The sequence below is a fragment of the Melanaphis sacchari genome, unplaced genomic scaffold (assembly GCF_002803265.2).
Source record: "Melanaphis sacchari strain LSU unplaced genomic scaffold, SCAv2.0 Contig108_pilon_pilon, whole genome shotgun sequence".
NCBI classification, from domain to species: Eukaryota; Metazoa; Arthropoda; class Insecta; order Hemiptera; family Aphididae; genus Melanaphis; species Melanaphis sacchari.
In genome coordinates this window covers 733589-756586 of record NW_020270415.1, presented here as the reverse complement: position 1 = coordinate 756586, position 22998 = coordinate 733589, and the positions used below count along the sequence as shown (strand labels likewise).

Here is a 22998-nt window from a genome sequence, read left to right as displayed (position 1 = left end):
TAAACACTGTATTATACTAATAAGTTAAAGGTATTGTGGAGTATTATCGGGGGAGGTAAAAATCTGTTTTATGTGTTATTTGGTTTTTATTTATTACTTAATTTCAGAGATATTTTCCCCCTAGGTTTTAAACGGGTAGTATACATAATGTTTGTTCAAACAGTGCGGTAGATGTATTATTATTATAATTTAACAGTTTTATTTCCTAAACTATGCTCACAATATAGGTGTATATTACATTATTACTATACACAGTAAATCTGTTTCTGTTTGCGTAGTCAACAAAATAGATATAGTTAAGCAGTGGTAAAATTTGATTATGTTTGTGTGTGTAGGAGAAAAACGAGGAGAACTATGAAATGTTTGTAAATTTTACTTATTACTTCGCTAAAATTGTTTGTATCTATGTATCATATGCACCATTATAAATACGATAATAAATTGTGATATTATAATATATTATACATACATATAGAAATGAATTACGCTGCATGCTCGTCAGTAGTTAATATGCATATAATATGACGTATATAAATGTAATTTGAAGAAAAATATAAAAATCAAAAATGGTTAGGTATTTTTGCCAGCTAAGATATAATAACAGGATGGACCAAAAAAAAAAAAAAAAATAAATAAATAAATAAATAAAAAAAAACAGTGAATACGTGTGTAACATAAAACGATGTATACACACAACACATTAAATATTCCGATATTCGATCCACATAATAATTTTAATAATATTATGCAGGAAGGCGAATAATTATAAAAGCTATTATGCTGCAGCTATTATTATTATTATAACATAATTTGCGGGGATAAGACTACGACACGCAGCCGCGGACGAATCGACGTCGTCCATCCCGGGAGAAAGCAAATCTCCCCTACTATACACATAATAATAAACACAATGATAAAACGTTGTTATTACCATTACTATTATTATTATATTATGTCGGAGTCGGCGAATATAATACCTACAACAACGTGGGTCATCTCTGTCTACCTCTACTGCGAGACGAGTGCGTTTCCCGCCGTCCCGGCTGCTGCACAAACGATTCATATTGTATTATGGTATATATATATTTATTAGAGTAGCTGCCGGTATTCCGGTTTCGAGTTGCCTAAACGATCGCCACAGATGACCACGTCCTACAAGACGTCCGGTTAAGTTTTTTTCGCCGGCTCACACACACGTTACACACCACACGTCGTCGTCGTCGTCGCAGTTGTTTAATAAACGTTCAGTCACTCGCTTACCACTGTCGCGTCCGTTGCGCCCCTCGTGGTCACTGTGAAATTTACTCGATTGTCCACAGGTGTATTTACATAAAAAATATATAATCGTATATAGCAATAAACTGCGTCGTCGTAATTTAAAAATCAATTAAATTTTTATTTTTAATTTGGTCGTATGGTGGTTTAGTGCCGATCAGTACACAAGATCCGCGACGAAAATCCAAAAAATTTAAACGGAACGTCAAGTATACTCTACAACACTTTCAAGCTACACAAGTGAGTTCTAGAGTATAATATATAAAATATTAATGATTCTGAATAATTACAAGGCTGGGTATAAATAAATTATAAAAAGTTAATTTAATTTTAACTTATGTAACTTAACTAATAGGTAATCTTTGAGTTTTCTTTAGTACGTAAATTAACCAACTAATTTAACTTAATTGTTTTTAATTATTGTGAAATCAATAAATAACATTTTTATTAAATTAATTTTGTTTTTATATCATAACATTTTTCGGGTAATGTTTAGAGTGAACCATTCATTTATTTTTTTTTTTTTAATAACGAAAAAAACTTCAATGAAAAACGGTAATAGAAATACTGTATAAAATTAAATAGTGTTGAGTTGGTAAAAAATTAATTAAGGTTAGGTTATAAACAAGAAAAAAGTAAACTTTATTAACTTTTTTTTATCAATGAATATTACCTAAACTGAGTAAAAATCATTAACTTGCTAGCTTTACCGAATAACACATCGTTTATATTATGATAGTTATATTATCTATTGTTCACTAAATGTTTGTAAAAGACGATACTTTTCAAACATAAATACATTTTATTGTAATTTATCTATTTTTGAGTTACTTGTACACATTAATAGAATTTAATTTAATCTCACAAATATAAATATATATATTATTTATATAAAAAAAAAAGAAAAAAAGAATTTAATGCTTTTTAAAAGGGAATTTTGCCAAAAACACAACAAGCCCGTATAAAGGTACATAATTTTTATAAAATATCAAACAGTATATATTAAAACAGGATCATAAAAACTCGTTCAACCGTTATGCGATGCCTGTATATATAAATACACTGTATAGGTATTTAAAACAGATATCTTCTGGTTAACGTTTCATAAATCAGCATCATTTTAAAATATCTACGTGAAATTAAGACTTATATATTTTAACTTATAATATTTTCATCTCTAAAGAGTCGAACCTAAGCTAATAGGAAAATGTTATTAATCACGGATTTACAAATATTTAATTACTTTCAAGTTTCGAGGAAAATTGAAACACTTTTCACATATCTGATTATATTAAATTTACGTATGTTACTATATGCTATGTAAATGTCAATTTACACTTTATAATAGTTTTTTTAAAATCTATACGATTTTGACCTCATCGATAAAATTAAACTGCAAATATCCTGTACTGCATACATGGAATTAGTCTGATAAATTTCCTAATTTCTATCGGGTAAGGTACACATGTGGGAATAAGATTAAAAATAAATAACAATAAAACATAAAACATATAAAGGAAAAAATTGCGAGCATGGAAGTTTAAATAAAAATACTAGTTCAGTAAATGGATTCATAATTACATTTACACTTTATGTACCTACGCAATATACCTATATGCACATATAGTCGCAATTTTATTTCATTTTAATTTACTGGCGAAGGGTGATGATTGCATAATTCGATTACAGAGAAATACGATCGAGGGTACAAAAATTGACATGTGTAGAAGTAGTTAAACAAATATTTATATTTATATTCAAACCAATTTCAGTTAAAACAATTTGAAATCAATTTATTTTTTTTTCAAATATTTTTGTACCCTACCTAACTTAATTCTACTCGTAAACGTAAGGCTCGTTTAGTTTAAAGATTTGTTAACTTGTTTGTCATTGCTGGTTATTACTAAAACGATATTTATATTGCTGATTCTCAGTCAGAGTCTAATCATTATTAAAATAAAATACTTATAGATTTTAGTGATATCAATCAATATGTAATATTTACATATTTTGTGAATAATTTTTATGTTAACAATAATTGAACACAAACAAAACAAAATATCCATATTTGAATAATTTTTTTCTTAAAATAATATTTTAATTATTTATTCTTTATGAAACGATAACATATAATAATAATATATTTTTAATATTAAGTTTTTTTCAATATTTTGGTTTATCTTTATAGAAAGTATGGTCGTCAGTTTGAGTAAAAATAAATAAAATATAAATACATCTTAAATTAGTACCTATTCAATCAAAATTATTTAAAGCAACATCATTACAATAATTATCGTTATATTTAAAAACATAACAATTGAAAACACATTTACGATTTCCTAAATGCATATCTGTTAATTATTATCAGTTTTTTTTTTTTTTTTTTGAAAGTAAGAAAAGAAATAATATATTTAATTAAATTACTTTATTGGTTCATGATGCGCAGCTGTATTAAATATTTTTGAAACCGTAATTTCACTATACCAATTATTATATTATTATGGTTATTCAATTATGTGGTTTCTCTACAGGCCAAGGCTAATTTATCATTTGCATTGATCATTTCATAATGATGCTTAATTTGAACCTAGGCGAATCTATTTACCACCAAATCTTCCAAATGGAAAATAAAAATTGTGTTAACTTTGAATGCTATTAATTACTATTGACATAATAAAATAATTAATTTTCCAATAAATAACTAAGTCTTATGATGTATGCAATGTTGATTATTTAGTAGTCAGAAGTAAATTTAATGATCAGCAATAAGATCATATTTTCGTATTAATTTGGTTCTTGAAAAATTTAACTATCTTAATAAATATTTTTAATATTTTCAGAATAATATTGGATATTATGAAATATATCAACAATATATAAGCACATAATGACGTAAACAAAATTAATTTTTTTTTTTTTTTGAAACACATATTTCCACATTTTTAGTTGCGATTAATTTCTTAAAACTAACATTTATAGTGTTTCTGAAAACTGTTTTGTCATTGTATTATTTAAATTAATTTGTCAAAATGTTGGTATGGAAAAATATGTGCTTTTTGAGTAGATAAATATATTTTTTGCATCACATAGATGAATAATTAAAGTTCCTCAAATTACTATTTTTGTTGTTTAAAGACTTCTTATCATGTAATATATAGCATTAATAATGTTAATGTTTTTTTTCTATTTGAACTTACGAAAAATCATAAAATACGTTAGTTTCTATAAAAAATTTTGTAAAATATCGCAAAAGTCGACGTAGATAGAAATTCTTAATGTTCGTGCAATCGAAAGAAACGTTTGGTTCAAATTTCGGTCGTTTAAAGTTTTCAACAAGAACAAAAAATAAACTTAGTAAATGACGGGAAAATAGGAACGCATAGTATTAAATTTATAATAATATAAAGTAGATATTTACAATTATCAATTTATAAAATAATAGGAGAAAAAATAAAACAATCGGCGGAAATTGTAGTACATCATCATGTCGATTGTAATATTTCCACTAATATTTCATTATCTTGCTGCTAAAGAGGCAGAAGTTAAGCTTTCTCCCTCTAATGCAGCATCACTGAATCATGTTGACTAGTCTACTGCCTACTCGATTGCGTCGTCTTGGAAAAACGGCCGCGAGCCGGATATATTTCTCGCCACCATAGCCGTCCTCCTTCTGACACGCGCCGCTATACACTCTCTTTACAGACTACAGTCGGACAGTAAGCACGTCTGTGTACGTCTTTGTTGTTATTACATTATAATTTTTGGTTATTTCATTACGATTATTGTATTGGCCAGCAAATCCATTATAGAATTGCGTCACAGAAATCCCAATGCTTATTCGAATCACGTACTTAATCGAAAACATTAACACTAGGTATATGTGACATAAATCGGAGATACGCGCACAAATATACACATACACACACAAACACAATAGGTAAATATATATATATATATAAATAATCATATTATTATTGTTATTATATTATATCATTGTTCTTATCATTGAGAGCTATTATCGCGGTCAGACAAATGACAATAGTCGTCGAAATAAATAGATCGACTTGTCGCAATCACGTGTTATTATTGAATATATAAATAAAAAAATATTAAAACCAACGATATTTTTTCTTCATTATTATCCTGGTTAAACAATTGATTTGTTATAGGTGAACACTAATTTTTTTGGGAAAATATTTGAAAGGTTTTTGTATATATAATATATACTTTTTAGTAAATAAGTCATTATTAAGTATTTATTGTACCGAAATCAATCATTCCAATTAACCTGAAATCTGAATAATATTTTGTTTTATAAATTATTTTCGATAAAGTGATATAATATTGTCTTTTATTTCTCTTCCTATATAGTTTTCAAAATACAATTTTTCGAACTGCTTACACCCGTATTAACTCTATCCGAATCATGATGATTTTGAACACCCAAAACTTAGTTTGAATTTTTTATTTAGGTTTTTGAACACTAGAATACATCTATCTTCAGAAATAGAAATCTAAAATCCAAAATTTAAAACATAGTAACTACTCATTTGAAATTTGATTTTTATAAATTATACAATAATTCTTAGAGAAAAATACTACTTCTGAATATGAATTTTAAAATAAATTATGACAATAAAAAAAAAGATAATATCTAGAAAGAAAAAACGATAACGATGGAAATTAAATTAATTTTATTGTAATAGTATATTCCATTATTATGATTTTTTTTTTTATGTTGTTTTGTAATGACTTCAAATTACCTTAAACGTTTTTTTTAAATGTCAATACTTTTCGATAAAATGATTGTTTAAATTTGAAAAACCGAGTGATCTAGAGGCATGATAATATTCTGTAGGTACATCATACATCAACTACAGATGTTAATTCAATGTACAATGTAAGACACTCAACAAATAACATTCTTCTACAACCAATCATTTTGCATGTTCATAAAACGCTATTTATGATATAAAACTCCACATGTATTTTATATACGTAATTTAAATATACACACATACATAAGTAAGTATATACACAATATAAAACCGCAAATATTAATGTACCATGTATAAAAAAACGCCGGGAAAAAATACAATGATTAAACTTTTATCACGTAACGAACTGTATGAAACGGAGGCAACGATAGAACATATTATTATAGTAAAAAAAAATATAAACATAATACTAATTAGTGACTAAAAAACAATTTGTTTCGGTTTTATACACTTTATGCACATCGTTAATATATGAGTAATTGTCTGAGATTCTTTGGGTCAATTATTATCATTATTATTGTTATGTATAAATATTACATCACACACATTTTTTTTTTTACAATAAAACTACATGGATTTCCTTGTAAAAAATGTACGTGTAGAAACGTCAGTTTAGGATTTTAAATATATCCAAAATTTAGACGACAGCAATAATAATAATAATAATAAATAAAACAAATTTCATGAAAATTTATCAGTGATACGTTAAACCTGTATTATGATATTATTATTGTATTTAATATTTATTATTATAATTGTTTTTATCAGGTTAATTTAAATTAACGCATTTAAGAGCGTTTTCACGATTATGCGTAATTAAATGGAATTTCTCTGTGACCTAATTATAGGTTGTTCGTATTTTCCAGGAATAATGTAACGATTTTGTGGTATTCAATTCAAGTTTTAACAATCAAAAATATTATTGAATACTATATCAATAACTGAATTATTCATCTACGATCGTATTATAGTAATTATAAACAGAGCAGACTCCTGCAGGGTTTATTTTCAAACTCCATCAAGTTATTATATGTATATTGTGTTGCCAATTGAGTATATTCAGAACAATAATGCAAACCGTTATTAATGCTGTTACATAATTATCTAGGATATCAAAGAAAGGTTGAGACAACCTTTGATGTGATTATGTTTTTTTTTCATTTAAATTAAGCCAAAAATAATAATTCAAGAGATTAAAAATTATGAAAACCAGATGTGTCTTATCACCCACAGTCATTTATAAAAGAGAGGGAAAATATTACTTGAGTGAACATTTTGATACACGCCAAAATTTTGTCATATTATGTTCATCATATATTTATTAATGTTTTGATGCAAAAATTATTACAATTAGATTAGTTATTAGAACGAATAAGACACGATAAAATGTTTTCACAGAGCTTTTAGTCAAAACGAAAATTCTCAGTTTTTTTTCTCGTGAAATACTTCAAAGTGAAAAATTGAAGTTAGCGTTTTTCAACTAGTATATATATACATGCGTGCACTTGCGATTTAAGTTGATATTTTATAATATTTTATGTAGTTTATACATAATTTTTATACATATATAGACATAACCAACTAAGAAAATATAAAAAAATAAAACGTTTGACTTTATACTAAATATTATACATTTTTAATACATGACTTTATCGAATCATTTTTAATTTTTGTCAAACTGTATTGATTTTTATTTCATGATTTGTACAAATTATAATAATAATTTATGTTTATTATGCGAAATATAATATTATAAGTCATTAATATTATTTGTACATCGTAAACCTGATGTTTATTATATTAAACAGTATAATATATTTTATCGTTAATTGAAATTTCATATACGGTTGTATTACGGTAATATGAGGCATTTATTTATTTGTTTTTTTTAAATAGTTAATTAAAATTCAAAATAGAAATAAAAAAATCCCTATTATATTTCCTAAGATAGGAATTGCACAAGTAGCAATAAAATAATTAGTTATCATCATGCGGAGTATGTTCTGGAAAAGCAAAATGGAGAATAGTATGCAAATAGCTAGTATGAGTAAAGACAAAGTGAGAGACAGAGTCCTTTAGAAGTGTAGGATTAGTAAAGATCGAGCCCATACAATTGTGAGCAAAGAGTGGAAGAGAAAAAAAGTATTGACGAATATATATAACGAATTTGACACATACTCGACACTTTTCAGTTCCCCCAAATGACATAAGACAATTCGATATTTATCATAGACATGGGCGAGCTAATAGAAACATTTTATATTTAAATCATACTGTTTAATACTCATTAAAATTTAAAAATAATAATCTTTATTAATAAAAATAAAATATATGAATTTCAAAGTATGTGTAAGCAATTTAAACACCAAATGTATCGCAAATCGCAATCACGGTATAGTTGTGAAATTTGGTATATAGACACACCCTAAGATGTGTAATTTGAAAACGAATTTTGAAATTATGTATTTTAAAGAGAGACTAATACAAATATTTACTTGTTAAGAGTGGCCATTGGTTATAGAAAATAACATAGTTATTTATTGCACTATTAATAAATATATCCATTATATAAAATCAGGTCAAGCACCCTTAAGCAAATAATAGTTTTTAGTTCACCAAAAGTTCAGCAAGATTCGAAGTGTCATAAGCTATTTTTTTATTACTGATCTTTTATTTTTCAACACATAAACATCGAATATAGTTGATTTACGAAAAAATATCATCTTCATATATATATATATATTATCATTGATTACATCAAATAAAATAGTTACAATGATTGGATTCAATTTCAGACCTCTATTTTTTATTTGGTTAAACAAACAAACTAAATGACCGTGTTCAAAAACTGTGAAGTTTATATTAAATGGAATTTAAGAAGTGGTAAATCTACAGGCATTTAATTTGTCACGAGTAATGCCGTGCATGATTAACTAGTATTATATATGTATAATAGAGTTGTAAACCAGCCGTGTCGATTTTTGTTGATAAAAACCTTTTACGATATTTGTAATATTCAAGCTTAAAACGAGAAAACCTATTCATAAGAGGAATTGAAATCGTTTATAATACGATTCAACTATTATTGAAAATGTACCCCCCTCCATCCAAGGCTACATGTTAAAAATTATAATATATTCATAGGCGTTTGCGACGGGACATGCATTGATGAAACATCGTACTATGTAATAATATATTATAATATAATAATAATATGGTGAATGCGATTGTGTGGATCATATACAGGAGCGCCACTTGAACGCAGGCGTCATATTATATAACTGTTAATTACTATACATAACTGCACTGATAATTGAATGAGTATATGCGCTTTATAATATAAAATATATCTTATTATTTAAGCCACAATATATACCTACATAATATTATTATAGGAACTGATACGATTAAGGCGGACAGCAGATGTGCGCCGGAGGTGCGTGGCCGAGAGTCGCGCTTTAAGAACGGCCGTATGGAGGCGATTGAATAATAATATATGTAACATGTTGTGACAGTAAACCCGAGTCGGCAGTTTATGTATTTGGCGTACTGTTGGCTGTGTAATAATATTTTGTAACGATTAGTAGCAGTGTCAAAACAAATTACCACAGACTTAACAGATTGATACATTTGTAGCATATGGTGATTTTTTTTTTTTTTTAGTATATTTGCACCATTTATTTTTATTATTGCTTATATCTTGCGTTTATTAAAACTCTAAAATTGGGAATTATTAAAAAGTATACTGATAGAAATGATAAATGGAATACAATATAATACAAGATCAAATATCATTTGGTATTACTATCGATGATATTTTAGTCTTTACGTTTAATAATATGAAAGAAACGATTGTAGACGATTAGATACGGTCTTTGTCATTTTGTATGAAACTAATAGTTTTTTGGTATTCGTTGTTGTTTTTATACCGCTCGCCAATGAATAAAAATTATGTTAAAAATATTGCAAACATACTGTTTTTGATATTTTATTGTTTTCTTTAAAGTGTAAAACAACAGGTTCTACAAATAATGAAAATGAATAAATTAGAAAATATGTAATCCTGGTGAATTTATTCACTAATATTTTTTCATTAATTTTTTCAAGAAATGTAGATATACATTTTAAAGTTTTAAAGTACACGTTCTTTCTTTATGTTTATGTGGTTTAGATGATATATTGTAAACTTTTAATGAATATAAGTACGCCTACTTACGTTTAAATACAGTTTTTAAGTTCGTCAAATTAATGAGCTTACAATTGAAAATAGCAAATAGAAAAATATATATTCATACTACATACGAAAGTGGTGTTCATTATTAGCCCGTCAACGTCATATACAAATTAATATCAAACACAGCGGCGCCTATATTGCATTATTATATCGCATAACGTACACATATAACTAACCTCGTAAACATATTAGTAATATTATCGTTTTAATTGAATTACTATGCATATCTAATGTGTATCATGCGTTTATTATAATATTGCAGGGTATAGTATATTATTAAACGTACATAATAGTTGTAGCTACGGTTCTGGTTCATTTTATAAAATGCCTAACGTTAGTTGGTCCAGTAATTGTCGTGACCTTAAATGATACGTGATAATTAGATTAAACGTATTGTGCTGTAGTGCAGCCGTGTAAGTAGTTGTAAGTAAGGTTTTTAACAGAGTTTTAAATGCTCAAAAATATTTTAAAAACAAAATATTTTATACATCATTGATTAGAATTTATACAAACATAGTAAGTAAATAATGTTTGTTAAAAAAAAATATTCAAAAAACTAAAAAGATATATTCAAAATTGCACAAAACAAAGGTTTTTAGTAAAATCCAAGAACATTTTTTTTAACAATCTCTTTTTAAATACCAGAGATAATTGTTAGTGTATTTACGATAAAAAATATTACAGTTTCTTGTTATTATAATAGCTGTTTTGAAAAGAAATAAAATACATGTTCTTAACAGCACGTCATTAACGAAATGCGTGAAAAGTTATTGTTTAACGCGACGTATCAAAAGGATTACGGAAGAATCTATACATATGATATTATTATAATATACACATATTATATACGTACAGTAATATATACGAGTTTCGCATTCAAATAATGACATAAATATTAAATATGAAGAATAACGTTATGATTAATGAACGGTTAAAACGCTTGTCAAAATAAAATCGGTCTCTGATACATGAATTTAATAATAACAATCGCTTTGTTTGATGAATATTATATCATATTTATATTTATATAATACTTTTAACGGTCACATTTAATGGTAGTGTTGATATGTTATATATGAAATAATAATATATGTATGAAACCTTACTCTAGAAACAAGCAGCTTTAGGGAATCATCAGAACTGTTCAATGTAATATATTATAATTTATACTGGTTTACATATTATTATTTACAGTTAGTTAATCGTGTAACTAAATGTGAATTTCAAATCCAGTTTTAAAACCGTTTTTAATATTTCATTTAAAATAAAAATAAATAAATAAATCGTGACAAAAAGCGAAAATTTGAAATACTATATTGTATATATAAACAACAAATATATTTTTAAGAATAATTTTAATGGTTTGATAATAAAATATTATAATTATGCGTAAGCGATTAAACGTAGTTACAGACATTATTATTATAATTAATACATCAATAAAGAAAAATAAAGTTTTTTAACGATTTATCAAGAGTTTTATGAAACACTTTTGAATTTTCTATTTTAACATAATGTATTTTTACTTCAGATTTGACGATTGAGTTTCTTTATATTATTTTACGAGACAGGGGTATTTATTAAATATTAATAAAAAGTCAAAGTTATTTTTGTTGACAAAAAATGTATCATTCAAGTATTCAACACTCTTAAAATTGCTTTGGGTACTATTATTTTGTATTAAGGAATACAAAATATAATACGTACACCGTTATTTATGATAAATTTGTTTAAGAAATTGAATATACAAGCACATGGTTATAATAATTATAAAAATAATGGTATTAATAATAATAATAATATAAGTAATCATCACGTTTAATATGTTGTTGAACGAACAATGATGAAGTTGCTTACAAGATTTTTATTTGGTCAGTATAATTATTATTCATTAATTATCAGAAAATTTGAACCAAAAATATCAATCTTAAATACCTACTTAATTCTTAAACGATTTAAAAAATTTAATTGGCTAGAATGTATAATACATTGTAATAAGATTTGTTTTAAATTAATTATATTATTATTACTTTTTTTTAAACAGTGAATGTAATACGGAATCAAATTTATATACATTGTAACACATTTAGTAACAATACATAAATACCACAATTATGTTACTTTCTCGTCATTCATTGTATTTTGTTTATATTGTGAATGTTTTTATTTAATTTAATGTGGTTTTTCGCTATCCTAAAAAAAATATGTTATCTGTTTTAAAATAATGTTTACCGACATTTGTATTTTTTTTTCTTCCCTTGAAATAGTTTCGATTGTCTTCCCCGAAAAACAATATTTCTTATATATATAAATATATCCTATGGATTTGAGAATAATTTCTTTTCTATCGTTGACAAAGTTATATCAACAATAACTATACAACATTAAAATATCACGATTAAAAGGGGTTTTAAACTTAAAAAAAATGTATGTGAGCTGAATGTGTGACATTTAAATGTAAAAGTTATTTCTATTTTATAGGTTTTATCGTTGAAATTTTTAGGATTGATTAATTAAATATTAATTTTTTTTCTACTACATTTATTTAAATTTAATAAGCAAAAAATATTAATAAATATGCTGCTACACGATCTTTTAAGGTTATTATGGCATTATTTTAATCATTTAATTGAATTTTTGACGCAGATTGGTGTTATGTTTATAATGAGTTTTCGTTGTTATTATTATTTTTTAAATATTCAAATTCAGAGGGGCTACTAATGAGTAGTTTCCTCAAAAACATCCTCATGTTATGTAAATATTCTTTTAATTAAAAAATTTATTTATTATACTTAATTAAGTATAGATTGTAAATAAGCTTTTCAATAAAAAAAAAAATTATTATTTTATATAATGTAAAGTTATATTATACGCAAAAAATATTACTAATCAAAAAAATATGTCACGCATGGAAATTTAAGTTGAAAATTACTATAAGAGGAAAATACCTACACATTATATTACTAACAAGTAGAAGTTTAGAGTTTTAACCTTATTTTACCTCGCTAGAGAGAAGTAAACGGATCATTTTAAAAAGTGATGGTTACTTGTAGTGGTAGCGGTGACGGAGTCGCTATGTTTTTGAAAGTTTCACCTCCTGGGGCTGCAAAATGTGTGCTTTATGTTATAGTTTCGGTGAATTGAATATTAACTTTAGACTTTTAGATGTTATTATAATATAATAAAAAGAAAAAGCTGACGTATGTACAGAGAATAAGTCAATAAATAATATTATATAGCTTTGGGTATAATAATATTTACTGCATATTATATTATAGTGAACTAGGAACTTTATGCACTAAAATAGCAATAAAAAACACACTGAAATAAAAATATAAAGATTCATATTAAAAATATAATTTGTTTACATTAATATATAAACGTACACATTATACGTGCAAACTTTAAACGAAAAAAACTGTCATAGTTAAAAATAAAAAGTTTAAATGCGTGCCGAGAATTTTCAGTAATAACATATCATGTGCTATCCTACAAAATGATATTCAAATGCGTACCATTAGTGATGGGAATAATCGAATGATTTCGATAATCGAGAGATTAGTAATCGAGATATTATAATAATCGAGTAATTCACTCGATTATTTTAATCGAGAGAATGGTCACTATTATATAGTGATAGTCGCTAGTCCGATAACAAATGTACGATACAACTGATACAACATATAAATTAAATTGAAATATAGTATATTATACCAAAATAATATATATATGTGATCAAAATTATTATTTATAATAGATATAAATAATAATAGAAACCATTTCCTTAACAATTCCAGATAGTACAGATTAATAATAAAGTATAGTTATACTACGCCGCGGCCGCCTGGGTATTTTTAAATATGTATTAGTTATTATTATATTATAATATTAGTGAATAGTAGATTAGTAGATAAGAATGATTACTGCCTACTGGTTCAGTGTTCGAAATTCGAATAGCTATACCAACTACTATAAAGTAACTATAAACTAGTTATTATAAAAATAGTAATTACTAATAAGTAACTACTAACTACTAATTTTTCATTCGATTATTTTTGACCGAGCAATTCGATAATTTTTCTAATAATCGAGTAATCGATTATTTTCTAATAATCGAGTACTCGATTATTTTCTCTCGATTGTTCCCATCACTACGTACCATTGTAACAGTTCCAAATAAACATAATATTATTGCTATTAGACGCATTATCAGGATGTCATGACTCGTGACTCATGAAGTCATGATGATATGAATTTTGTCGATTATGTTAACGTACAATTTCTACACAACAGCGTAGGCGAATTGCCTATATATCTCGCCGTCGTAACGCATATCGACAATAATATTATTATAAAATTACGTAATTATATTAACATTATTAATATCATGAACCAGGGTGTGAATTTATAAGCATTATAAAAAAAAAAAAAGTTAAAAACAAATTACAGTAAATTATTTTTTGCAAATACGTAGGCTAAATTGCTATTTTTATTAAAAAATAACATTGGAAACATAATATCATCTAATTAAATAAAACGTGTTTGAATTAAAGTTGTTTTAACTTATTATAAATTCGTTTCAGTATTTATTTCACTCAAAATGGTTTCGATCCAACTGACGGCGATGGTTATCGTGGTCTGGTGCTGTACAATGACCGCTTCGGAACCATACTGGAAGTGGCACAAACCGTACACATGGAACAGTTCGCCTAAATTAAATTTACCTACGCACGCAGCCGTCTACGGCAAACCACTACCGCGACCCTACTCGTCTGCTCACGAAAAACCACGAGATCGGTGTGAACTGCGCAAGGCGGTCTTCACTCAGGACGCCGAATCGCCACAGGTAAGCGAACCCCATACGACCTATACCGTACCCATATGTACTCGGACGAATTTCGGTTTAATGGACATTTTAGATCATTATTATAAATAAATTCTACTACTTCGTCTATTTTCAGTACCTCCTATACAAGACCAAAATTCCAGACTTGAAAGAATTCACGCTATGCCACTGGCATAACATTTTCAACTACACGCACGATCAACCCATATTCTCGTATTCGCGTAAGTAGACCAATAAAGCTGTAATAGGTATACATATTGTTTTTTTTTTTTATATTTTTGTAAGAAAAAAAATATAATTGCTGTGACTCAGTGACCATCTTTACTAACGCATCACTGCGTATAATTTTTTTAAATTAATATATAATTAATATTGAAAATATTTTATTTATATGATAACTAAGTTTTTATTAATTAAATTTTAGGAAAAACAATTTTCAATTTTTATCTATAAATACAAACTGTATTTTTATTTGAGTTTATTTTATTTTCATGTATATAGATGCTGGTAAATCCCGTGTTATATATTCGTGGATTGAGAACAAGCCCGACAAAACATATTACTCGTTGGCTATCAACGGACATACCATTTACAGAATTAATTATCCGGAGAAATTGTTCAAATGGTATCATGTGTGTCAGTCGTGGAACGGTCACACGGGTGAGTGGCAGCTGTGGATCAATTCCGAAAGAGTGGGCAGAGGATTTTACAACTTGGTAAGTACAGACACCTTCTACACAGAGAGTTTATAGTTGGGACTGCGTTTGTTTAACGGCTAAAGGACCTTTTCTTTGAAGCAATTAAAAATTATAAAAATAAAAATACTAACAACATATAAATATATTTGTATCAGTTGAGGCGAGTCATTAGAGTAAATAATATTACGTAATATTTCCCTGGTTATAATTGAGAGTACGAAAATTACAATATTTCGAACCATATTGGGATATTATTTGTATTATAATTTCTAAAGTTGAATATAATATTTTATTTTTGAATTAATTTGTTGATACAATACAACTTAATTTTTAATTAGTTCTTATAACTATCCATAATGTATTAATATATGTACGTATTAAATACTTAAGTAATCATACTCAGTATGTGATATATATTTATATTCACTTATAAATATTATTTTTGATTGACTATGGAGGAAAAATTAATATTTTTTTGAGTTATTCAAATAAATCGTATGCTTTGAAACGGACACATGTAGGTATAATTACATCACAAACAAAAATCCTTTGATATTCATTAGAATTATTCGATATGATTTTTTTTTATAATTGGTTAAACGTTTTTTACCCCTAAAATGATTATACTAACTTTGTTGTGTACAGGAATTGGAAATAGGTCATCTTAATAAACATTCATTGCAGCGAGATCGGAATTTGTTACACGATAGGTATAACGATTATTATCGTAAAAAGTATAAAAGGCAAACCGTATAATATTGATCGATCAACCGGATATGATTTCTGTTTATAGATATTGTTGTTATTGATTGTTTTCACACGGAATCGTTTTAGCAGCCGTTATTATTCCATTTGATTCCGCAAAAAAAAAAAAAATTGATAAAAAAAAAAAATGTATGTAAATATACGACTTCAAAATTCTAGCAGAAATCTCTTTACTTTTTTTGTTCAAGCAATATAATTTTTAGTAGATTTTAATAAAATACAACATTACAATAACTCAAAAAATTTATTTTTTTATTTTTGTGCCAATTCTAAGATTATAGTGTGCCCGTACTATTTGTTTTCGACGATATGGTGTTATAAAAAACCGTAATTTGTTCGTTATAGAAATAAGATAGAGTAAAATAAAAAAACTATCGAACTTTTATACGAAAATAAAAACAAATAGAACTGAACGACGATTGTGGAAATTAATTGACTACTGCAAAATATGTTCTATGGATCCTATACAATTTTCTAGATAAGTGATCAATGAATTTATTTTTTATCATTGCAAAAATTTAAATTACGAAGTGTTATCAATACTTATAATAATATTTTCGGACCAATTAGGTGATAGGTTAAAAAAGCTTAATTGATTGCATGCATTCACGGTTGAGTTGGGTATTTTTGTTTATCTACTTAATGAGTTGATAATCACACGAAAACACATTCATAATTTTATCGTTATACGAATACTGATTATAGATCTTGTATATTATGTATAAAGATTTATTTTTTTAAATTTAGATAGTCGCTCAGTAGGTTTCCTTGATAGGATTTCTTCAATAAAATCGTTCTTATTATGAATTTCTTGAACTTGAATCGTTAAATCTTTTGATATTATATTCACCAATAACTATGTATTTTTTTCTTTTTACATTATTAGTTTTTAACGATGATTCGCAAAAGTATAGGTTAGTAAATATTAGCTAACGAACATACGACGCATTTTGAGAATAGAATATTTTTTTGATAATGTTTATATACGATGATAAGATGTATTGAATCAATACACAGTTTATTATTTACGTGTAGTTCATGTTTACAGTACATGCGGATAAGAGCTACCATAGAGTGGTATTATATACTGAAATCTTTCCCCCTTATTCAGTTAAAAGTTTACGTCAAAATTCGCGATATGCTAAAATCATTCTGATCATTGATATTTATTCATATTTGCCTTAACGGTTAAACATTACTATACCGTACATAGACATAATATCGAAAATGTTTGAAAAATTATGATTTTTAATTGTTTCATATTTTTTTTTGACTATTGTCATTAGTCAGTATGGATAGTGACTTTTCACTACGGTTTCTTTTTTTTTCATCTTTTTATCATCCTTTATTCTTCTATTTTTGTTAAATATATAATGTTATATTATTATGTGACTAAAAGCACAATGAACTATGCAAGAAATTGATGGTAATAACCGTAAAAGTGACAAAATCATAATTATATTACTACTACTAAGTGTTAAAATATTACGTCATTATTAATGACGTGATAACCGTGTTAATATAAAAAACAGATTATTCTTTGTAGAGGTCACGACGCAGGCAGACGCGTTAAGTTTATTTTATTTCATTGCGTGTGACATATAATATTAATTTATTCAACTGTTAAATGCTAAAAATTATTATTTTAATTATGCTTTTACTTTCCGGTGAAATAATAATAAAAAGAAATATACATATAATAATTATGAACTCTTAGAACGTTGAAAGAACCTACCTTAATCTAGTTTACCTTAATGACACGTATTTATTTTCGTTGGTATAAATGAATTCGTTAATTATATGATTTAAACTAGTACTAAAAAATCCCGTATGCTGGTTTAAGAATAGAACTAAAAATATTTTTTTTCTATAATAACTTGTGTAAATTAATAGATAGACGAAAAATTATAAAGTTAATTTTATATAATAAAACATTGCAAAATCTATAATAATGTATATTGCAGTCTTTACTGTCGAATTTAAAATAGTATTAATAGAGTCATCACAACATTAGAATATAAAAATAACCCTTAACATTTTTAACTAGAACTATTTGATTAGTCATATTATATGACTGATCGTTAGTTATCTGTTACTACTTAAGTTAATCTAACCCAACCTAACTATAATGAAATAAAAAGATAAATAATACATGTATGCTAGTATAAATGCTATTCTTATAATAGCATTATAATATTAAATGGATATTCTTGGAATAACAAATCCAAATCATCGGCTACACATAGCATAATAGTATTATGAATCGTATTGGTTTCTCCGCCTTAAAGTTTTGAATACATAGTTTACTGATAAAGAATTCTTTTATAATTTTTGAGTTAAAATTTCTTTTTTTTAAATGCTTACTAAAAAACAGTCATATATTATAGTGAAATTCATAAACAAGAATTAATCGCTTCATATGTGATAACCTCATAATATTATTTACGGATTAAAAGTACGTGTTTAATCTTCGATGAAATTGCGATATTATTATATTTTATCGGTACGTATAGTTATGTACATGACAAGTAGGAACTCTTCTTGGATCAAGTGTATTTTATTATTATTAGGGTCATATCATTGAAAGTTTATGATATCTAACGTAATATGGATATGGATATTGATATTTGCTTAAACGCCGGAAATTTATTTCAAATGTCTGCATAGTTTACGAATTTCGAGCGGAAATTGAACGTGGTGCTCAAACAGTTTTCTATTTTAGGTGGGAGAGGGATGGTTCATGATTTACAAAACATTAATATTATTAAAATTGTTTGATTTACATACAAGACTTAAGAATTAACACAAATCGTACGAGTAGGTACTAAACAATGGAAAAATATCGAAGTATTCAAAAAAAATATTCTGTTTTAGAATAAAATATAACAACGATCAAATTAGTAAAAATGTTGTTTTTACAAAAATTATGCAAAAATATTTTTGAAATGTTAATAATTTTTAAAATAATGAATGTCCAACGTTAAACGGACCACCCGGTATTATTGAACAGTGATGAATATTCTGGAACCCGTATAATGAAAAAAGTAAGAAATCAAAGTATCTGAGAAAACGATGTTATAATATGAACACCTATGTTTGATTTGTTGTCCGACGTAGAATATAATTAAATTCATCGAATAACGATACATAAATTACATAAACTTCGAGCGTGGGGCGAGTGAGATTAGGTTATAGTTTAGCTAAGGCATAGTTAACGACTTGAATGTGAGCTTTTTGTGAGTGTCTTCCCAGTTGATGAAATTTCAGCTCGTATCATTGTCGACAGTTCGTAATAAAATTTTGACGTTATGTTTTTTTTTTTTTTTTTGACAGATGGCCGGCAAGCAGATTAAGGGTGGCGGCGTGGCAATTACTGGACGGGAGTACCTGGATCAGGCGTTGGCTGTCCACTACCCAGCATATTCGGGAGAACTGACGTTGCTCTCGCTGTACAAGGCGGCGCTAACAGCGGGCAAGGCATACAACGACCACAAGCACCATCACGTGCACAACTTCCATCATGGATATGACGAGTCGGTGGACGAGGCCGAAACCGAGGCACCACCCACACTACCCCCCGGCCCGGAGGCTACGAGGCCACCACACTTGGCGCACGGCGGAAAGTTCGCCAACGGTCAGCGGCTGCCCATGCTTCCGATACCTACTGTCAGCAGCCCGGCGCCGAAGGATTCGCTGTTTCCGCAACTGCCACCGCAGCCACATCTGCCGCTTTTTGACGGTGGTCTTTATGACTTCTACGACACACCGGCTGCCGACGAGACGTTTCGCGTCAATTTGTTGGACAAACAAGACGAAAACCGCCGTAGCAGCACTTCGATCCGTTACAAGCGTTGGACTCCCCTGTTCCAGAAGTCGATGACCGACGTCACTCCCGCCGACAGTAACGACCGGTTCGCCAGGTCCGACGGTGATCTGTACGACCGGAAGTACGAACCGGCCGAGTGGGAAGTGTCTAAAGTGGCTAGCGTGTGCTCGGCCTGTGTAACGGACCCGTTCCGCGCGGCTTCCGTTCTGTCCTGGCACGAGACCCGCAAACAGTTCTACAACGGCGTCCACTATTTGCCCGCTCTGCCGAAGTGCTATATGTTCTGACGAGATTCGCGTTCTGGTCATCCAACCACCGCCACCCAATCTCACCAACCATTTAACGACCCTGTCACCTGCCGCCGACGCTATACCGCCATACACTTTATTATAGCACGGTGGTAGGTGGGGACGTCGATCCAGGGAGCGATACTGTACATACTTATATATAATATATTATTATTTTTATTATTAATAGTGCGTGGAGCTTAGAACTATAATTGTATTCACTTAAATCATAATACGCCGTATGTGACGGCCAAGTTACGGTGTACACTGGTTTTTTCGAGTACCTACCAAAATTTGTAAATTTTTCCAAAGTTAAAAAAAAAAACAAACGTGAAATTCGTTGATGATACATTTGACAGTTTGTCTGGGAACAAAAATTCAGAGGTTAAATGTAAACCGATTATAAAACTGTAACATTAAAAAATTGAAAACCATTCAGTGCGCGAAATCAAGTGTAATGCATTATGCAAACAAGCCACCAGGCTGTAGTTTAAGACGTGTTATTTATTTATAAGGCGTATTCTATAATTTTGTACAGTCGTACGATAGAACAGTGTTAAAAAAATATTATAATCGTTTCAGCCCTTTTCCGCAAATTTGTAATATAATAATCCATAATTATCACTTATCATTTAACCTAAATCGCCGACGATTTTAATATAAAGATAAATAGTTACTTTGTTCGAATTTGACTCAATTTGCAGTCGAACACAAAGATTGTAAATGCCTTGTACATGCTTAAAAACAATTATTGTTGTTAGATCAGGTTAATGGGTTTGAAAAATATGCGGACTGTAGTGTTTAGAAAATGTTAGCAATTAATATTAGTTTTTTAATATTTATAATTGTTATAAATGGTAAAAATATAATATATACTAGATCCAATATTTAATATTTTTATGAAACAATTTTTAAGAACCATTATTTTTTTTAATATAATATTTTAATAGTTGTAAAACAACTTATTAGGTGCATCAATATTAAAAAAAAAATTATTCACTTAATAATTTACAGTAAAAAGGAGTGATTTTAAATTTAAATAGGGCATTTTTGTAATCACAAGATATTTTTGAAGTAAAGCAAAAAAACAAAAATCTTTTATAACTAAAGAAAAGATGGAAGTAAGCATGCTTTAGTTAAGCACCCTGTATATAGTAATAGAATATAGAGGTGCATCGGTTGAACATATTGATAATTTATGTCATACGTTTACTTTTTTCTTTATAGAATGACGTGCCATGCGCCCTAAAATTTAGTCTACTCGTATAGTCAATCAAATGCTTTGATCAACTTTACAATTCGCTCTACTCATTCATATCAATTGAACCTGAAGGCCATATAAATTATAACCAATAAATCTCTAAACCTATTTAGTGCTACATATACATTAAAATCAATCGGATTCGAGATTATAGGACTGCTACAAGATATCTTTTTTAATGATAATATTCTTATTAACGAATTATATTTTCAATACTTATTTTAACAATCTAACATACCACACCGTAAAAAATCATTTTGACATAAAACTAAATAATGACGCGATACAATAATTATACATTTTATCGTTGTAAATAATACCTATTATAATATTTAAAGTGCATTGAGCAATTTTGTAAAAATTTTTATTATTTGCATAAGGAATAAATTATAATAATTTTTTTTTTTAGATTAAGTATGTAATTTGAAAGTAATTGTATAACTGTGATATTGTTACCGTGTATATAATGAAAATAAAATAATAAATTGCATTTAAAAAACATGATACCTATTGATTTATTGGTGCTTTATTTCAAAAATCAACTAAACAACTAATATGAACTAGTTTCAATTAGGAAAAATATGTACTTATATACGTATTATGTGGTAGTAGAATACTTTATAAAAATTATAAATAGGTAATTTATAATGTAGTATATGATATAGGATTAGTTACATCTTTAGTGCTCAATGAAAAATATACTTGTACACAATACGTAATATCATATTGCACATAAATGTGGAAAATTAATATTGGTTGCTGTGTATGAAGAAATTTTAAACTAATTAGTTTCGAAATTAAAATTAAAATTAACTTAATTATTTCGAAGTTAATATTTTATCTCAGGTGGCCAAAGAAGACCATTAAAACATAAATAAAATTGTGACTTAGCGGCTAAAACTAACATTAATAAGTTTCATCAATGTATGATTTTTCCGATTTAGTTGAAATGATTAATCACTTGAGGTCGTTGAAAAATAATTATTTATAGATTGCATATGCTATATTTTTATTTAATAATAAACAAT

The 22998-nt window shown here is 27.3% G+C and overlaps 2 protein-coding genes across 9 annotated transcripts in view; one reads left to right on the top strand and one right to left on the bottom strand.

The window, feature by feature from the left end:
• LOC112603431 (coiled-coil domain-containing protein CG32809) overlaps nucleotides 1–22998 on the bottom strand; it is a 122543-nt gene that overhangs the window by 70558 nt on the left and 28987 nt on the right. The gene's annotated exons all lie outside the window — the stretch shown is intronic.
• LOC112603432 lies at nucleotides 1038–21053 on the top strand. The gene is made up of 5 exons (XM_025351976.1): nucleotides 1038–1515; nucleotides 14871–15133; nucleotides 15249–15354; nucleotides 15635–15849; nucleotides 19930–21053. Exons 2-5 carry the CDS (start codon nucleotides 14888–14890, stop codon nucleotides 20707–20709), a joined length of 1347 nt encoding a protein of 448 aa, XP_025207761.1. The 5' UTR covers nucleotides 1038–1515; nucleotides 14871–14887; the 3' UTR covers nucleotides 20710–21053.

What these genes read in the sequence shown, in the direction of transcription:
- LOC112603432 (XM_025351976.1), top strand. Translation starts at nt 14,888, where the DNA reads ATGGTTTCGATCCAACTGACGGCGATGGTTATCGTGGTCTGGTGCTGT. An exon ending in AGGACGCCGAATCGCCACAG is followed by an intron (nt 15,134 to 15,248) that starts GTAAGCGAACCC and finishes GTCTATTTTCAG; the next exon opens with TACCTCCTATACAAGACCAA. An exon ending in ACCCATATTCTCGTATTCGC is followed by an intron (nt 15,355 to 15,634) that starts GTAAGTAGACCA and finishes TCATGTATATAG; the next exon opens with ATGCTGGTAAATCCCGTGTT.